Source organism: Mus caroli, unplaced genomic scaffold, assembly GCF_978045245.1.
Source record: "Mus caroli unplaced genomic scaffold, Mus_caroli_1 scaffold_18, whole genome shotgun sequence".
Taxonomy (NCBI): Eukaryota; Metazoa; Chordata; class Mammalia; order Rodentia; family Muridae; genus Mus; species Mus caroli.
This window is the reverse complement of record NW_028227273.1, coordinates 90,916,073-90,936,289: the sequence shown is the minus strand read 5'-3', so window position 1 is coordinate 90,936,289 and position 20,217 is coordinate 90,916,073. Positions and strand designations below refer to the sequence as shown.

The following is a 20,217-nucleotide window of genomic DNA, read 5'->3' as shown; positions in this document are numbered from 1 at the left end:
TAGAAAGCATTTAAAAAGCTTTCAGTGTGGGCCCATGAGTGTGTGCGGATGTGGACATGTGAGTGCAGAGCTCATAGATGCCAGAGGAGGGCATTGGATTCCCTGGAGTGGAATTAACAAGTGGTTGCGAGTGGCCTGATAGGGGCTTCTTGGCTCCAAACTAGCTCTTTTGCAAGAACAGCATGCTTTTCTTATTGCTGAATCATCTCACGAGCCCCTTTTTATTTTAGCCTAAGGAAACGAAAATTAGGGAAAATTGCTTTCTACTATGGAAAAGTAACTTCTTTGTTTAGAATGCTTAAACTCTCTTGTTAATCTATTAAAATTTTCATAGAGGAGCTGGGGAGATGGAACAGGAAGTCAATGGGTAGTTTATAGGGAGGAACAAGAGTACAGCTCTCTTAGTGAGTCAGATGCCTCTGCTTGATACCCACAGGTTAGCAATGACAGCTTAGTCAGAGATGTTCTTTGAAAGTGAGTAGTTGTTACTAAAGCAACTTGTAACTGGTCCAGCCAGAGTAAGAATAGTTCAAAAAAATTTTTTTTAATTTTATTTATTTATTATATGTAAGTACACTGCAGCTGTCCTCAGACACTCCAGAAGAGGGAGCCAGATCTCATTAAGGATGGTTGTGAGCCACCATGTGGTTGCTGGGATTTGAACTCCTGACCTTCGGAAGAGCAGTCGGGTGCTCTTACCCACTGAGCCATCTCACCAGCCCCCAGAGTAAGAATATAATGAATAATCTTCACCTTTATCACCTCCTTCAAGGCACAGGAAACATTCAAGGTGGGGGGTGGTAAGCATATGGGGATCAAAGGAAAGGTAGTGTTTTCTAAGGTGTGGCATCATTATTACATTCTTAAACTCTAAAAACTGAGATTGCCTGCACATATCCTGGCCAAGACAGGACCTGTGAACATTCATCACAGAGCAGGAAAGCATCATAGAACATTTCCCCTGGGGATTTATAGTCAGGGAGTGGCTCACAAGGCTGAAGAACTTTTGTAAAACTCTATAAGCGGTAGTGGTTATAAAGGATGAAACACATTTTTGCCAACATTGTAAGCCACTGGTAAGGTGTCTATGCTTGTATAAACAGCCCTAATGAAATACACATGCGTGCACGCACACATATACACACACACACACACAGAGAGAGAGAGAGAGAGAGAGAGAGAGAGAGAGAGAGAGAGAGAGAAAGGGGAGGACAAATTGGGAAGAGAAAAGGTTGCAGGAGAGGAAGGGTGGACAAGAGAGGTAATGTGGTGAATAAGATAGAAATATATATGTATGAAGATGTCATTAAAAAACCATTGTTATATATAGTGAATATATACTAGTCAATACTTAAAAAGCTGTCAGTACAGTTTGTTAGGATAATTTGTCTGTTTTCTCTACTGGACCAGAACAAGTCACAAGAGCTCAGAAAATGAATCCCTGTGGTACCCACTGTTAGCTCATTATTACTACTTGCAAGCATTAGTGGAGAAGAAGTTGAGTGCTATCTGGCTGTAGCATATCCCACCTCTCAGGTACCTACCAAGAGTGAAGACCTGTGTACACGTGCTGTAAGAGACCAGGATTTGATGCTGCAAACTATCTCTTCAGTATAAGAATTAAATTTGTACTAACAATGGAGAATGAAAGTGTGTAAAGGGTTAAGGAAAAACTCCCTTACTCCTTTGTTTACCTCTAACTAGGGTTTATATCACAAAGGTGTCTGTCTCTCTACAAAGGGGAGGAGTTTTCACCTGAAGAAAGCATAGAGAATCTATATGGTTTATTCTCCTTTACTATTTCTTGTGGCACATTGCCTTTTCTCTCCCCACTTTCTGAAATTTACAACTCATTGCTGGAGATGCTCTGTAAGCCAGAATTTTAAGATTGATTTGATAGTATTTTTCATCTGCTGGATATCTCCAGCAAGAAGAAAGAAATGTGTAATATAACTTCAATTTTTGTCTTAATCTTTCTCATTATTGGGGATCCAGGCAATCTAAACCAAGATGCTTAGAAACAAACTTTTTTCGTCTGTACAGTTCATAGTAGTAGTATGCATAAGTGGGGAAAACCTGAAACATTTAAGACCCTAATATGAGATCTGAAATCCTGAGTAGTGCTATGTCTGAAATGGGACATTTATAGCACATTCTACCAAGGATCAGGGGCCATTGCAGGAGAGGGAGTAGAAAAATCCACTGCATGCTGACGAGGAAAGCATTTCCAGGAGCTGACAGAGAAGCTGCTCATGTGAACTCACTGTAGTTCTGGCAGCATGTACAAGTCTTGGGTAAGGTCAAGCCACACAAAATCACAGCATGGTGGCAGGGAGGATGGGTGACTTGGGGTAGGCACAAAGTCCCACCCTAGTGAAGGAACTACTGGCAATGGACAGCTACTGGGGGAAGGGAAGAAGAGCCTGTTGTCTTTAATGACCTCTGGTAGACAGACTACTACGTTTCAGGGCAGGCTCCATACCCACGAGAAATTGGACCTTACAAATCTGACTCCATGGATTCAAAACAGAGTATTGGGAAGTTGGGAAGGATCTGGAAGCAGGTTGGGTAAGGATGGTGAATAGGATCAAAATGAAGTCTATGAAATTCTCAAAGGATTAATGAAATTATTTAAAATTATTATTAGAGATAGTAAGAGAATATAAAACTCTGAAACTGTTAGAGAAGAGTTCAAGATGTAGATTTAGATAAGTACTTAGATGTGTATGAGGCCAGCCTGGCCTATAGAGTGAGTTCCAGGCCAGCCAAGGCTATACAGAGGAACCCTGTCTCAGAGAGAGAGAGAGAGAGAGAGAGAGAGAGAGAGAGAGAATATGAAGAATCAAGGAAATGAGAAAAAAAGCAACCAAAACAACAAGATAGATATCCTTATCCAAACTAACTAAAAGGCCGAGAGAGAATATCTAAATCATCAAAGTCAGAAATGACAGGGAGGACATAACAGACACTGGGAAAATCCAAAGAATCATCAGGGCTTCCTTTAAAAATCTGTACGATACAAAATTAGAAAATCTAAAAGAAAATGACAGATACCACTTATCAAAATTAAATCAAGATCAAATAAACAACTTACATAGACCTATAGGCCTAAGGAAGTAGAAGTAGTTATTCATGTCTCTAAACTACACGTTCTCCTTCTCAGAGGTGAAGGGGAAGAAGGGAATAAAAAGAGGAGCCATGTGAAAGGGATTGGGAGCTGGTAGAGTGGTGCTGTGATTGGGATGTAAAATGAATAAAGAAAAGAGTTACTTAAAAAAACAAACAAACAAACAAAAAAAAAACCCTCTGAACCCAACCAAATCAAACAAATCTAAACCCAAACCTAAACAGTCCAGTCCAGCAGGTGGTTTTAGAGCACAATTCTACCAGACTTTCAAAGAAGCGATAACCCCAATACTCTTCAAATTGTTCCATATAGTGAAACAGAAAGAACATTGCCATATTTATGCTGATACCCAAAGCATACAAATATTCAACAAAATAAAGGGAATTATGGAGCAATTTTCCTGATGAATATAGATGCAAAAATATTCAAAATACTTGTAAACTGAATCTAAGCACACAGCAAGAAGATAATCCACTATGGCCAATTAGGCTTCATCCCAGAGATGCAGGGATAGTTCAACATACAAAAGTCAGCCAATAGGATACACCACATAAACAAACTGAAAGATAAAAAAAAAAACACGATGATCTAACTAGATGATGAAAAAGACTTTGACGACATTCAACACTGCTTCATAATAACTCTGGGAGAGAATAGTAACACAACAGACATACCTAAACATAATAAAGTCAGTTTACGGCAAGTCAAGAGCCACCATCAAATTAAATTGTGGGAAACTCAAAGTAATTCTACTGAAATCAGGAACAAGACATGGCTGTCCACCCTGTCCATATCTACTCAGTATAGCACTTGAAGTTCCAGCTAGAGCAATGGGACAACTGAAAGAGATCACAGGGCTATGAATTGGAAGAGAAGGTATGATATGGTAACATAAGTGCCACCACAATTCCACCAGGGAACTCTTAAGCTCATTAAACACCTTCAATGAAGTGGCTGGCTACGAGGGTAACTGAAAACATCAGTAGCCCTCCTTTATACAAATGACAAACATACTGAGAAAGAAATCAGGGAAACAACACCCTTCATAATAGCTACAAACAACATTATTTACTTTGGGGTTACTCTAACCAAGCAAATGAAGAGGCTTGTATGGCAAAAACTTCAGGTCTTTGAAGAAAGAAATTGATGAAGGCAGAAGATGAAAAGATTTGCCATCCTCATGGATCAGTAAAACATAATAAAAATGGCCACCCCACCAAAAACAATGCACTGATTCAACACAATGTCCATCAACATTCCTACACAATTCATTATAGGTCTTAAAAGGACAAGACTCGCTTTTTCCCCTGCCGCCGCCGACTTGCGCGGAGGCGGAAGCTCGGGTGCGTTCAAGATTCGGCGTCACCCGTGATTCACCGCCATGGCCGAGGAAGGCATAGCTGCTGGAGGTGTAATGGACGTCAACACTGCTCTACAAGAGGTGCTGAAGACCGCCCTCATCCACGATGGCCTAGCACGTGGCATACGCGAAGCTGCCAAAGCCTTAGACAAGCGCCAAGCCCATCTCTGTGTGCTCGCATCCAACTGTGATGAGCCCATGTATGTCAAGCTGGTGGAGGCACTTTGTGCTGAGCACCAAATCAACCTAATAAAGGTTGATGACAACAAGAAACTAGGGGAATGGGTAGGCCTCTGTAAAATCGATCGAGAGGGGAAACCACGGAAGGTGGTTGGTTGCAGTTGTGTAGTGGTTAAGGACTATGGCAAAGAATCTCAGGCCAAGGATGTCATCGAGGAATACTTCAAGTGCAAGAAATAAATAAATATTGGCTCCTTTTTCCTCTTGTAAAAAAAAAAAAAAAAAGGACAAGACTCGACTTTATATGGAAAACCAAAAATCCCAGGACAGCTAAAACAATCTTGTACAATATAAGAATTTCTAGATATCACCATCCCTGATATCAAGCAGAGGTGATACTATTATTAACAGAGCTATGAGAATAAAAACCAGATGGTATTGGAATAAAAACAGACACTATAATCTATGCAATTGAAAACCCAGAATAAATCCACACATCTGTGAATACTCAATTTTTGATGAAGTCAGAACATAATGGAAAAAATGAAGCCTCTTTCACAAATGGTGCTGGTCTAATTGGATGCCTGTATGTAGAAGAAAGCAAATAAATCCACATTTATCACCCTGCTTAAAACTCATGTCCAAGGGGCTGGAGAGATGGCTCAGTGATTAAGAGCACTGACTGCTCTTCCAGAGGTCCTGAGCTCAATTTCTAGCAACTAAATGGAGGGTCACAACCATCTGTAACGGGATCTGATGCCCTCTTCTGGTGTGTCTGAAGAAAGCAACAATGTACTCATATACATAAACAAAATAAAACAAAAAAATCTTCATGACCAATTGGATCAAAGACATCTAGATTAAACCAGACACTTTGAAATAGTGACATATGACAGAGAGCTAATATACAAAGTATATAAATAACTCAAGAAACTAAACAGCAACAAACCAAATAATTCAATGTAAATGGAGTACAGAGCTAAACAGAGAATTCTCAATAGAGGAATCTCCAGTGGCCAAGAAACACTTAAACCAATGTGCACCATCATTAGCAACCAGAGACATGCAAATCAAAACTACTTTGAGATTCCATTTTACACTTGTCAGATAACACACGATAGCTCATGATGGTGAGGATGTGGAGCAAGGGAATCACTCCACTATTATTGGTGGGAGTACAAACTTGTTGAACCAATATGGAGGTCAATGTGATGGGTCCTCATAGAATTGGGAGAGCTTCTACTTCAAGACCCAGCTATATCACTCCTGGGTTTATACCCAGAGGTCACTCCATTCTACCCAACCCACTTACTCAGATATGTTCATTGTAGCTTTATTCATAACAACTAGAAACTGGAAACAACCTAGATGCTTCTTAACCAAAGAACTTAAATAAAGAAAATGAAGCATATTTATATATCGTGTGTTACTCAGATAAAAAAAAGACATCCCTAGCCCAGAAAGATAAACACGATATATCATCACTTATAAGTGGATATTAGCTGTCAAAGAAGACGACACTACAATCTATAGACCGAGAGAGACTAAGTATTAACAAGGAGGGCTCTAAACAAGACACACAGATCTTTCTGGGAAGGGGAGATAGATTTTTCAAGTGTCCTGTCAGTGGGTGGATGGGGATGGGAAGGAATCAGATCAAGAAGGGAGGGGCAGAGGGGAAAGAGTCCTGGGAGAAGATTGACTGGAATAAGGGGGCATTTAGGAGGCTGTGTGGAAACCTATTGCAGTAGAAACTCTCTGGAATCTAAGAGTATTACAATAGTGAGGATTCCTAGTAATAGAGGATACAGAGCCTGAACTGGACATCTTTGGTAACCTGGGAGGGCTCCCAGTTGTGGGACCAACACCAACCCAACCACAAAACCTCCAACCCACACCTGTTCTACCAGCAAGATGTGCTGAGGCAATGGTGGCTCAGAGATTGTGGGAATGGTCAAACAATCATTGGTCTAATATAAGGGCCAAGCCATGAGAAGGAGCCCATGACTGACACTGCCTGGATGGTCAGAAATGGAAGGCGAATGGCTCAGAGACCTAGGAAAAGACTATGTGGATTGCTGTCTATATGCAGGTGAGGGCAGGTACAAGATAAGGTGAAAGCCTGTGATTGGGCAGTAGAAAAGGAAGGTGGGTTGAGAATTTTAGAGATGAGTACAGAGAGTAGAGGGAGAGAAGGAGGAAAGGAGAGGAAGAGACAAGATGGAACCTATAGGAGAGGAAGAGGAGCCAGAACCACACAGTTTTGGGAGCCATAAGTATTGGGGATTTCTTAAATAGATGATTAAATTATAAGTAGGGTGTGCTTGCCCTATCTAGGAGTGTAGCCTGTGTTTATATCAATTGAGTTTTGAGTTCATTGTGCAGGCATTTTGTGGGTTGAGAATTTACTAATATAAATCTGACTGAGATGGGCAACCGTGGAAAACCCTGAGGAGGTAGAAGTAGAGAGTCATTGCATGGGGTTAGCCATGAAGGCAACAAGGTTGCTGGGGAGAGTGAATAGCTGGTGATATCGCCGGATGATGCCTTTTTTTAAAAAATTTTTTTTAAATTTATTTTTATTAGGTACTTTCTTCATTTACATTTCCAATGCTATCCCAAAAGTCCCCCATACCCTTCCCCCCACTCCCCTACCCACCCACTCCCACTTCTTGGCCCTGGCATACCCCTGTACTGAGGCATATAAAGTCTGCAAGACCAATGGGCCTCTCTTTCCACTGATGGCCGACTAGGCCATCTTCTGCTACATATGCAGCTAGAGACACGAGCTCTGGGGGGTACTGGTTAATTCATATTGTTGTTCCACCTATAGGATTGCAGATCCCTTTAGTTCCTTGGGTACTTTCTCTAGCTCCTCCATTGGGGGCCCTGTGATCCATCCAATAGCTGACTGTGAGTATCTACTTCTGTGTTTGCTAGGCCCCGTCATAGCCTCACAAGAGACAGCTATATCAGGGTCCTTTCAGTAAAATCTTGCTAGCGTATGCAATGGTGTCAGCGTTTGGAGGCTGATTATGAGATGGATCCTCGGGTATGGCAGTCTCTAGATAGTCCATCCTTTCGTCTCAGCTCCAAACTTTGCCTCTGTAACTCCTTCCATGGGTGTTTTGTTCCCAATTCTAAGAAGGGGCAAAGTGTCCACACTTTGGTCTTCGTTCTTCTTGAGTTTCATGTGTTTTGCAAATTGTATCTTGTATCTTGGGTATTCTAAGCACTGGGCTAATAGCCACTTATCAGTGAGTACATATTATGTGAGTTCTTTTGTGATTGGGTTACCTCACTCAGGATGATGCCCTCCAGGTGGATGGTGCCTTTTAAAAATATTTCCTGCAACGAGACAAACACGACTGATGAACCCCTCCTCCCCTCAAAAAAAAAGTTTAATAAAATTATTCCCAAACTCATACGTTAGTGCCTAGCCCAATTGACATCAGAGAGGCTTCCTTCGGCAGTTAATGTGAATGGATGCAGAGACCCACAACCAAAGGCAGAGCTTGGGGAACCCTATGGAATAGGGGAAGAAGGATTGTAGGAGCCTGGGGTGAAGGACACCTGGGAAACATGGACCACAGAATCATTGAAGGAGGCCTCATAGGAGCTCACAGAGACTGAAGAGCCCGCAGGGGTCTGTGCTAGGTTCTCTGCATACATGCTGTGGTTGTTTGTGGGATCTGAGGGAAAGGCAAACTAGACAGGAACTGGCTGAGCGTAGAAAGGGAACGCTGCAGTTGGGAATGTGTTGTATGAGAGAAGAATAAAAAATATAAAAATGAATAATTGTTTGATTTTGAACTGGGGGGATATTAAAAATAATAAAAAATGATTATGAACTCTAAAGGGTAGGGGGACGGAGGATTTCGAAGTGGAGAGGGATGGATGGGTTGGTATGATATAGGAACAATGCTCATTATGACATTAACAAAATAAAATGGTAGAAGCAGCAGGAGACAAATTGTAGTTTTCAGAAGTGTGGAAGGAGGAGGTGGACTTTGCTTAGCTTACAGTAACAGTAAATGTTGTAAAACTAACCTGGCCTTTGAGCTCCTTGAATGAAATTCTGTGGGAAAGGTAGTGTCTCCAAGGGTTCTCCTGAAAGAGAGACATCTTTCATTTGCCATTGTATAAGTCCATGATCTATGCATATTTGGGCATTCATATGATTAAAATCACATACCACTCCACATGCACACTCCTGTACACATGGGCTTATATGCATACAGACCCCTTTCTAGTTAGAAGACATATACTGTAAGAATAAAATAAATGGTATGATAAATTACCAATGCCATGGCACTATAAAACTATATATTCTATACTTTAATTATTCTATTGGTAGTAGGATAGGTTTACTTATGCCAGAACCATCTCTAACATGAGATACTCTCTGCACTGCTATGCTAAAATGTCTCTGACATCATATGATGGAACTTTTCAGTTTTATCATCTCTTATGGACAAATGCTCTCTGTTGTCAAGGGGCAGTGTGGAAGACTGCCATGTGCAGAGAGGTAGCAGAGCCTTCACACCACTGCAAGATGGAAGGATGTATTTAAAGGGCAATGGAAAAGTATCACAGGGGGTTAAGCAAGGGATGTGTCTAATATAGATCATTTTGGCTACTGTCCAGAAAAATGCAAGCTACTCTGAGACAGCAGGATCGTCAGGTTTAGGCCTGTGAGTACTGGAAGAGGTGGAGATGATCTGCTTTAGAGATAGCAGGTGACAAAATGGAAGCGTCCCATCATAATTTTTACCTTCGAAATGGCCAGCACCAGGAACAAAGCTGTGAATGAAGCCGACTTAAAAGACTATTTCATAAGCCTCGTGACTTAGCTCTTAGGAAACACTAATCCAAAGCAGCCCATTCCCCCGCCCCCTTCCTTTTGCATGAATTTGGGAAGAGCGAAGGCAATTAGCAGTACCTGTGGGAACGTTCAGTGGGAACAATCGTTCCCCCGCCCCGGTTTAACTTTAAGCAAGCACGAAGCAGTTTCACAGTTAGCACGTCTGGATCCTAAAATCCGCAATTATCCCTCTGCTCCGATAACCTGGGGTCAAATTCCTTGGGAATAACCCATCTCCTAAAAAAACAAAAACAACAACAAACAAACAAACAACAACAAAACCAGGTTGCATATCCGCGTCCAAACGGGGGCGGGGTGCCCAGGCCCGGCTCGGGCAGCTCGCATTTCCCGCACGGCGGCTGCACGCGACCCGAGCCACCTCGTGTGTGCAGCGTCTGCTCCCCACCGCCAGGACGCGGGGGCACAATGGTGGCGACGAGGAATCTAAGTCAATACCCGCTAAAGTTCTCAAAGGCACTTCAATCCCTCCTCCACCGCAGGTGCCATACCATCCGGAAGCGGCAACGGAGACACCGTAGTTTCCTCCATTCGGTCTCTTCCCTTGCACTTTGTTTTTTTCCAGAGCGGCGCTCATCCGCGGGATCGGCCACCCGGAGCCCCTCTGTCCAGCCGCAGCGCTCGCTCCCGCGGCCGGGGATGAGGACAGCCCAGGGCCCCGGGTCCCCGGCTCCCGCCGCAGCGACTCCAGACGCTCTGGCCCACGCCGTCTCTATGGTCTGGCGCGGCCGCGGACCTCGCGCGGCCTGGTCGCCAGGGGGCGCGCTGGCTGGCGCCGCCGACTCCGAGTGCGCGGCTCGACCGCGTCCGCCATATTGGATGCCGCAGCCGCCGCGGTCAGCGCTTCCTCCTGTGTCTTCGCTGCGCGCTGCAGGTTCTCGCGGCCTAGGAGGCAGGGAGGTGACACAGGAGCCCGTGGGAGGAAGAGGAAGGAGGAGAAGGGGGTGGGGAGTGGAGGGGGCCGAAGCTTGAGTGTGGAGGCCGCTTCCGAGCGGGGCGGAGAAGCAGAGAAGGCGCCGCGCCAGCCCCTCCCCCGCCGCCGACCCGCCCCGGCGGCCTCCGTTCTGCTCACTGCGCCCGCCCCGCGGCCATGCTGGGGCCTCGCCGGCGCTGAGGAGCGTCGCCTGCTCGCAGTGCTTCGCGGCCTCCTGGGCCTGTCGCCCGCCTTTCCGCACCCTTCGCGCCCGGCCGCCGTCTCTTCCTCCGCTGGGCCCCGGGCCTCTGCGCAGACAACATGGAGGCCGTGAAGACCTTCAACAGCGAGGTTCGTATCGCAGCCCGGCCTCCCCGCCAGGCCCCGCACGGCCCGGGGCTCGCGTGCCGAGCAAGGGCGCGGGCCGCAAGCAGCCTCCCCCGGGTGGGGCGACGGCGGCCGGGCGGCCGTGGGGGAGGGGAACGGCCCGCGCCCCTCCCGGGGCCGGGCAGGGCTGAGGGAAGGCAGGGGGAGGGCCGGTCCCCCAGGCGGCCGCGCCACGCTTCCGGGTGGGTTCCACCGAGGACTATCACCCCCCAGCCCCCACCTCCCACCTCGCGCGCGGCCCGTGGCCTGGCAGGGTCTGAACTGTTTGCAGGACATCACTCTGCAGGCCCTCCCCGGTGGTAACTGAGGAAGCTGCCACACGGATGCGAGGCCCTGGAGAGGACCCACGGTGTGGTGATCCATGGTCACGTTACACGTAGTGTTTATTATTGAGGTTCTGTTGACTAGGTGACTTGGCAGCCAGGGACTTCGCTAATTGGATGGTTGGTAGCAGGCAACATTATTCTGCGATCTCCCCCCCCCCCTTTTTTTAAATTTCTGCTTGCCCTTCTGATCATCAGTTAGGGAGGAAAAGAGACAGTGTGCACTCAGAGGGGGTTAGAAGCTAGGAGAATCATTTGCCAGGGCCTCATTCACATGTCAGGCCAAGCAGATTTTTAATTTTCTTTTTTTAATGCAGGTGTCCAATTTTTACTCTTTGCTGGGTTTACTGATCTGATTGGAAGGCAGGCTTCGACAAAATAAATTCGATTTCTTCTTAAGGAATAATAGCAATTCGGACATTAAATGTAGCAAATACCGGCTCAGCTCAGCATTATCTACTTGTACCTTTTAGAAACATAATTAAATGTGTGCTAATTAGCATAGTTTTCAGAACTTTTGATTTGGGGATGTTAATGCTCAGTAATATGACATTTAATGTCTTAAGTACATGAGTTTTTAAAATAGCATCTGTGGCTGTCCAAATGGGACAGTGCTCTTAAATGCCTTTCTGCAATTTCATCGTAATTTTTGTTTGTTTATGGTAGGTAGCCTTGGGAAAGGCTGCAAAAAGGGTTGTTGAAAGTTAGATTAAGTTCTTGAATATGCGTCTTACTTTAAGTAGTGGTGAACTTCCTGACCTTCCTGACAACTGAGAGCAATACATTTGGAAATCTTGTGAATTTATAACTGATAATATGGACAGTTATCCTCTTATGAAACTTAATTCTCTCTCCCAATGAATATATATTTAGAATATGGAATAAAAGGAATTTAGTAATAATGTAAATAACTTTTTTTTGGATTTTCGACACAGGGTTTCTCTGTGTATCCCTGGCTGTCTTGGAGCTCACTTTGTAGACCAGGCTGACCTTGAACTCAGAAATCCGCCTGCCTCTGCCTCCCGAGTGCTGGGATTAAAGGCGTGCGTCACCACTGCCCGGTCCCTGTAAATAACTTTTTAGTATGTTGTTAACTATATAAGAAAACAGCCAAGTTGCTTTTTAATTTGCTGCATACAGCACTAATAATGAAGTTCTTTAGTTACAAAAAAAGTCCCTTCTTATGTGGGCTTGGTGGTGAATGCCTTTGATGATGTTAGTACTCTGAGAGGCAGAGGAAGATGGGAGTTCAAGGCCATATGTACATGTATGAGTGTACATATAGAGTTCTAGGACAGCTAGGACTGTAATAGAGAGATTTCTCTCTTAAAATGGCAACAACAGCAAAACCTCACTTATTTCCAAATTACCGAATTTAACCCTCTTCCACTGTTGTACTGGCTAGTTTTGTGTCACCTTGACACAGGCTGGAGTGACACAGAGAAAGGAGCTTCAGTTGGGAAAGTGCCTCCATGAGATCCAGCTGTAAGGCATTTTCTCAATTAGTGATCAAGGGAAGGCCCCTTGTGGGTGGTGCCATCTCTGGGCTGGTAGTCTTGGTTCTATAAGAGAGCAGGCCAAGCAAGCCAGGGGAAGCCAGCCAGTAAAGAACATCCCTCCATGGCCTCTGCATCAGCTGCTGCTTCTTGACCTCCTTGAGTTCCAAGTGATGAACAGCAGTATGGAAGTGTAAGCTGAATAAACCCTTTCCTCCCCAACTTGCTTCTTGGTCATGATGTTTGTGCAGGAATAGAAACCCTGACTAAAGCCAGGCGGTGGTGGCGCATGCCTTTAATCCTAGCACTTGGGACAGAGGCAGGCAGATTTCTGAGTTTGAGGCCAGCCTGGTCTACAATGTGAGTTCCAGGACAGCCAGGGTTATACAGAGAAACCTTGTCTCGAAAAACCAAAAAGAAAAAAAGAAACCCTGACTAAGACAACTGTGCTTAGTTTTCTTGTTTAGGAGATTCCTAATGTGTCTGCCCTCCTTTCCCAAGAGGCTTTATAGGAGCTCCCCACCATGATAGGTGTAAACAAATTAGTGCTCTGAGAGCACACTAGAACAGTGTGGAGAAGGAACTGTGAGGGTGGGCTGTATTGGAAGGAAAAGGGCTGGTGGGCACAGGGCTGGTGGGTTGTGGGGTGTGCTGCCTTCTGGAGCAGTCCTGGCTGTGTTGCACTGCTTCTCTCTCTTCCTTTTTTCCCCTAAGGATTTCAGACTACTTAAATCTTTACCTTTCTATTTTGATAATGATGTTATCAGTTTGAAGTGTGGTTAGCCTTAAAGTAGAGGATAGACTCAAGGTTGAGGAGACGTACCGTCAGACTGGAAGTTGGCAGTAGGCAAGGGTTCACCTCAGAGATAGATGTCCCTCCCAGTCCTCTTTAGTTGGGAGAAGTCCTCACTTAGATTGCCTAGGCTGGTGACACGTGGCGCTAACTCTGTAGTCCAGACAGGAGTTGTACTTATTGTGTGATACTCCTGCCTCAGCCTCTCTGGTAGCAGGATTATAGAGGCTTGCACCAGCCTTGGTCCCTGTATACTTTTGTTTAAGAACAAAATGCATAGCCTTGTTAATTTAGAAGAGAAAGCCTGATTTACCGTTCTGCATATATGGCTGCTGTGGTGTATGCTTTGTTACTGCAGTTGAGCACTGGAGCAGCTCAGCTCATTCATTGCTGTTCTATTAAGTCATGTTTGCAAAGTACAAAAAAGAAGGAGTCTGAATTACAGGCTTGGGAGGAAATCATGTTTTCAAGTGCTCATAGTGAATTTGGCTTTTAAGGCATCAACATTTAGCTCATGGTAATAATGACTATTATTAGTATTGTTGAGACAGGGTCTTACTGATGTCTCAGCATCCTGAGTGCTGGGATTACAGGTGTGTGGCACTACACTCCTGGCTAGCTCAAAAAAGTATCATTACTGTTTGGTAGCAAGATATTTTTAAACCTTCAAATGCTTAAAATATGAAAGTTGGATGTCTTGATACACACTTTGTAATTCCAGCACCTAAGAGGTTGAGACAGTAGGATTGCTCTGAATTTGAGGCTGGTCTGGGCTATGTACTTTTTTACACCAGACTAAGCCATATTGTACAATTGTGTCTGAAACAAAAAGCAAGACAAATAGATGTTTAAAATAAGAAGGGTTAGCAAAGGCTTGCTAAGTCTCAGGCTTTATAATTATATTCCATATAATTATATAATTCTGTTATTCATCAAAAAACATTTTCTTGGAAATAGCATGCTAGTAATTGTGAAACTAAGAATACAGCTTGATTTATTTATTTAAAATTAATCTGCAAAATGTGAATGAATTTCAGTCTGAGTTATCGCCTATCATCTTCCTCCTAATTTTTCAAAGGATTTCTCTGTCCTTCACCACTACATTAAAGATCATTATATCAGGAGATCCTTTGTGCAAGAATTTTGGAGTAAATTCCTCCTCATTACCCTTAGTTGAATGAGAGTTAATCCCATGGCCATTATTGCCAATTCTGATACAATGAGAGAAAGTTTGTCCTTACCTTGGAAGACTCAATGAGAATCAGTGTGTGAGGGAGCAGCTAAATCAGATGGAATTAGTCATTATGAGGAACTCTACTTGCTTTTGTTCCAACTAGTCAGTTCTTACAGAGACTTGGAGTCCTCATCTAGTGGGAAGGACAGCTTAACTGGACGGACGACTGTATCGGGCCTGCCCTGAGTGTTCTTGGGAGCATCTTCATGTGAACGGCTGTCTGCACTATATTGAAGGCTACTAACTGAATGGAGGCTGTTCTTATAGGGGCCTCTTCTCTCATGCTTTGTTTTAGAAAAGGAAAAGAGAAAGGGAAGGGAATGTCTTTATATGATAAATAACTTCTTTAGAAAATTTCAGTGCAATTGGGGAAGAAAATTTGAAACTCACTGTTTAAGGTGAAAAGTTTAAGAGTGGGTTAGCAGTGGTTATATCTGGGCAGAGTTAGAGGAGGGTAATTTTTAGTTAAGTATTAGAGTCATGTAACTTAAAAATTTTAAAAAGCCCTAGTATATATTTTTCACACATCAAAAAATTAATAGTAACTCTTTAACATAATAAAATATTAGTTGGCGATGAATTTCTATAGCCTGTTTTTATAGCTGCTTATGGTAGTATAGACGACTTGGCCCATAAAATACTTTATTTTTCTTGTTCTGAGTGGACTGAGTAGGAGGTAGGATGGGGTCTCTGGGTTTAAGATGCTAGAAGATTCACTGCACTTTAATTCTTAGATTTATCTCAGTTTCTAAATTCTGACAATTCTTTTATCATCTTTCTAAAAGTTGACCAGTCTTTCTGAGGTACAGTATTGGCAGTCTACCAATAGTCGACCCTTGAGGTAGAGTATTGGCTACCTCAGTTGGAACTGTGTGTAGAGGAGGCTAGTCTAGAATTTGGAACAGTCTTCTTGCTTCTACCTCTCCAGTGTTTGAAGTGAGATCACAGATGCGTGCAGCATGTTTGACCCTGGTTATTCTTGGTAGGGTATCGTGGTCTTCTGTCCTTGGCATTCTTTGGTTAGTTGGATAACTTACTCTGATCCACTGTAAGATACACAACTTGCCAGACTCACTCTACTACCCAGGATATTTCTTAGTCTACATTTCACTTCCAATTTTGTGTTCCGAGGGGGCGGTTTGTAAGTAACTACAGAACTTTTTATAACCTTGCCATCAGTATCTAGTAGTAACCCTGGGTTGGTTGAGACATGAAACAGGTAGAGTAACACAAAAAGTTTATGGCTCAGTTTCGAAAAACACTTACGGGAAGCATTTGCAGAACATTTCTCTTTGATTTTCAGGGCTGTGTTACCCTTTTCTCTGTTGTCTTGTTTTGTAGGGGAAGTTTGGTTAATAGAATCAGGCTGTAGTTTTCTTTCCATGTTGTTGAAAATTATTTAAAGATGGAACATACTTAGTGCTTTAAATTAAGGACCTTCACTTCACATAGCATAATTCTTCCACACCAGTGGTGTAGACTGTGCTTCCTAACTTGGGGCTGCGTGACTCTTTGCTGTGTGGAGCACTTGGTCCTTCAGCAGCATCTCTGCTTTTACATACTAAATGCTGTGTAGCCCTCTCCCTTGGTGCCATCTTGGTGTCTTTAGCTTTATCAGTTTCCCTTATGGGAGGAGGAGGGTAACAATCTTGTTGAGAATTAGTTGTCGTACAGCACTTTGTACTTTCCACGTTTAAGTACTTAGTCTTTACCTAGGTTACAAGCTCAGTGAGAACAGTGACGGCGCTGCTTCAGATCCTCAGTGCACAGTGGCGCATTTAGAGTACATTGTAGAGCCACATGCCTGTCTGTCTCAAGTAAATGAGCAAAGGATGATTTATTTGGTAGCTGGTGATGGTAGCTAACATTTCTGGACATTTGCTTTCAAAATACAGAAGTCATTTTCTTTACTTGAGTATTCTGTTAGTGGGAGAAAGAGTCTTTGACTTAATACAATTGAAATATCGATTAGGTGAAAATTTTAAGTCAGAACTCTTAATCTGTTTTAACTTTCACTTAAGTATGGAGGCGGGGGTTCTTCACTGAGGGTTTCAAAGTTGGGGCAGGTCAGAGTTTTGTGTTGGGTAGTAATTGTGTTTACGGTGTTTAGGATTACTGCTTTAAAATAATTAACAAGTTCTTTTTTACAGTAACAACATTTAGACTACAGGAGTGACTCAGATTGAGTAGATTTTGATACTGCATGATTTGAGTGTATATAATCTCAACAATTCAGGATCACAAAAAATGGTCATTTGAAATTCATGTGTCCTAGACTAGCATTAAGTTTGTTAGAGTAATTCTGTTGATATTTAAGGGACTTGTATACTTTACTCTTCCTGCACAGTCATATCTTATGATCATTTGCAATAGGTAATTTAGAATTAATGATGATTTTATTACTTCCATATGTGATATCAGATATCTTTTTCTAGGGCCAGATTTGCTGTTAATGGACAGTTCCTAACTCATAGTAGTTATGACAAAAATGTGATCAACCATGACCTTTGAACACTGGCTGAGCTCAGACTCTAGTGAGCTCGTTTTGTCTGTTTTTGTTTTCTCAACATCTTTCTCTACTCCTCTCTCTCAGGATTGTGCCTCTACTCCTGCTTGTACAGACTGCTTTCCAGCAGCATGGACACAAGAAGCATAGTAAGATGACTATACCCACATAAGGCAGGCTCTGGGGAAATGTTAGGTCTAATGTGGTAGTGAAATTCTGTATTGCTTGTATGGGTAGTACTTGGGAAGCACATAGAGTTTGCCACTTAGACCCTATTAGTACTTTTATAAGACTCATACAGGGAATAAAACTTAATTGCTTTATAAGAAATGTTGCTATTTCTTTAAAAATGGGGAAGAAGTTAAGTTACTGGGCTTAATGAGCATGTGTCGTAAATTGCATTAAATTTGCTTGCATTATGCTGTTCTACATAATTTCACTACATTTTTGATAACAATTTTAATATGAACTACTTACCTCATAATTTAATGGTTGGAAATAAATTTATGAGGTGCGCTATAGGAGTAGAGAAACTAAATCAGATGTTATATTATCTACTAGAGGGGTAAGTCAGTGGTGCGGATGTCTGAATTTAAAGAAGTTAGGGCTGGTGAACAGTGCTGTGTAGCCTGTGGTTGCTTACATGATCTGTCTCAAACTCAATGGTAAACATGGTATTTGGTCTTTGTGATTCACATTTTATGCATATGTTCATCTTTATCCTGCATTATAAGAACTGATAAGAACCAAATAAAAGGTATAGGAATGGTTTGTAAGTGTACCACTGTGGGTCAAGAAGCGTCTTAGGCTTTGACATTACCTTTTTTATTAAGAGCGAGAAATAGAACACTTTTACTCCCTATAGACAGTTAGCGATGATAAGTGAATGTGTATCAAGCAAGTGTTTACAATCTGCAGCTTACATTGTCTGTCACTTTTATAGTTTGACTTGAAAGGCCTATGATTGCATTCTTTGATGCATTGTTAGTTACTTAGTGACTGTGAACCATATACCAGGAAGTTGTCTATCTTCTTAGATATGGTGATAACTAGACAAACAAAAGACTATCTCCTCTCAGGGGTTCTGTTCTTATTCCCTTCTCTCCCCAGCCTCCCTGCAGAGCCAGGCAAGCAGGCCCTTTGGTTCCAGCATTCTTGGCTTCTGGGATCCTTCTTTCTAGGCCCAGTGCTGCTGGACAGTCCAAGTATTCACCTCTACCAGATTGCTCTGCCCCTATAGTGCTCGCGGTAGACTGAGCCAGGAGAAGACCAGTTTCCCCGAGAGTGGGACATATAACAGTGCTGTTGAATATTATTTGAGAATTACTGACTATTCATTTGTTTTTTTAGAATAACAACTATTATAAGATGCAGCCTCAAGGGTCAGTTCTTCTGTAATTGAGATAGAGTTACTCCATGGGTAATGTCTGTAAATGTGCATCAAAAGCTTAAGTTTTGGAAAAGGAATAGATTTTTATTTAAAATCTATTTTTCCTTGATCTAACACCTTCTGAATTTGCTGTGTTTCTCAGAGGTCCTTTTCTTCCCTACAGTTAAAGGCCAAAACTCTTGAAGTCATATACTTTTGTGTGTACAGCCTGGAGAGTACTGTAGACATCTCTGTATAGTGCCACTGAAACAGTTGCCCCAAACTGCCTTAATGGCTTTCTTTAATTTAGTAATGTGTTTTTGATGCAATAAAGTTGACACAGCATTGGGATTAATCAAGTAGTTCAAGTGTTCAGTAAAAATCCTCCCATAAGTTTTTATCTGTTTCTTAGGACTGAGAGTGGGGCCTTGGGCTCGCTGAGCTCCTTATCACGGAGCCCTTAGCCACGGAGTAATTTGTAGTTAATCTTTAACATAAATCTTGAATTCAAGTAAAAAATTTTCAGACAAAAACATCTATATATTAAGTTATCTTTATCACCTGTTCACTTTGTTGGAAATGTGTAGCTTACATGCTTTTTAGAACTTTTATAAAAATGAGTGACTTTTATAATCGTCATCTCTGGATGTGCCAAGGGTATTGATTCCAGGACAGCATCCTTGCAGATACTCAGTTCTTCGATGTTTAAGTCTTTTACAGAAAAAGGAATATGATTTGCATATTTCCATTATTTACACTTATGTCTAGATTACCGCTAATGCTGTGTAAACACCATGCATTTAGGGAATAATATTGTTTACGGAATAATAAGAGAAGTCAGTACTCATTCAGTATGAACAGTTTTCCTGATTATTTTTGGTTAGTGATAGTTGAAGTCCCTGATGTAAAAGCCACAGATATGGGGGGGCATTTGTGTTTATTGTGTAAAGTTCTTCCTTTCCCCCCAGATTAGCATGTTTCAGCCGCTCTTTAGAACTGTGAAAGGTTAGGAGGGTGCTGTGCATGTGCAAATGGGAAACCGAGGTTGGCCCTTGTGAAGTGCACTTTGAAGGTATTGAACAAGAACAGAAAGGTGTGACTTAGCCCTGTACAGAAGTCCTCACCTTTTGGGGGCTTTTAATTTTTAATGGTGGATCCCTAAAAGTAACACTTTTGGAAAAACCCAATTGTTGTTCCCTGTCTTGTATCATTCTTCAGACTTGACCTTGGACTCCCACCTGTGTTTCAGAGCTGGGTCTCTAAAGACATCCTTTTTGACAACAGTTTTGTCCAAGAGGATACCCACAGTGTATCTTGTGGGTAAGAGGGATCGTAGTTAAAAACTTTCATAAAGGTCTTGTTCTTTGATCTTTTGGCAAATTTCTTCTTGCCCATGATAGTTAATACTTTTTGTTTTGTTTTTTTTTTTAAGATTTATTTATTTATTATATATAAGTACACTGTAGTTGTCTTCAGACACTCCAGAAGAGGGCGCCAGATCTCGTTGTGGATGGTTGTGAGCCACCATGTGGTTGCTGGGATTTGAACTCTGGACCTTCGGAAGAGCAGTCGGGTGCTCTTACCCACTGAGCCATTTCACCAGCCCTTTTTTTTTTGGTTTTTTGAGACAGGGTTTCTCTGTACAGC

At 42.6% G+C, this 20,217-nt stretch overlaps 2 protein-coding genes across 7 annotated transcripts in view; both read left to right on the top strand.

Annotated features, from left to right (window-relative positions):
• Positions 1-4,430: 4,430 nt before the first annotated feature.
• Positions 4,431-4,925, top strand: LOC147000568 (small ribosomal subunit protein eS12). The gene has a single exon (XM_085832956.1). It carries the CDS (start codon positions 4,509-4,511, stop codon positions 4,905-4,907), a length of 399 nt encoding a protein of 132 aa, XP_085689082.1. The 5' UTR covers positions 4,431-4,508; the 3' UTR covers positions 4,908-4,925.
• A 5,596-nt stretch (positions 4,926-10,521) lies between these two features.
• The window catches only part of Scaf8 (SR-related CTD associated factor 8), a 178,982-nt gene continuing 169,286 nt past the window's right edge, over positions 10,522-20,217 (top strand). For 5 of the 6 annotated variants that reach the window (XR_003835293.2, XM_029471345.2, XM_029471346.2 and 2 more), the window contains exon 1: positions 10,522-10,813. Coding sequence is in view for 5 of the 6 variants with exons in the window: in XM_029471345.2 (XP_029327205.1) it covers positions 10,784-10,813 (30 nt within the window). In the remaining variant the exon portion in view is untranslated. The remainder of the gene's footprint in view (positions 10,814-20,217) is intronic. The other variant, XM_021186088.2, reaches the window with a different exon arrangement.

What these genes read in the sequence shown, in the direction of transcription:
- LOC147000568 (XM_085832956.1), top strand. Translation starts at nt 4,509, where the DNA reads ATGGCCGAGGAAGGCATAGCTGCTGGAGGTGTAATGGACGTCAACACT.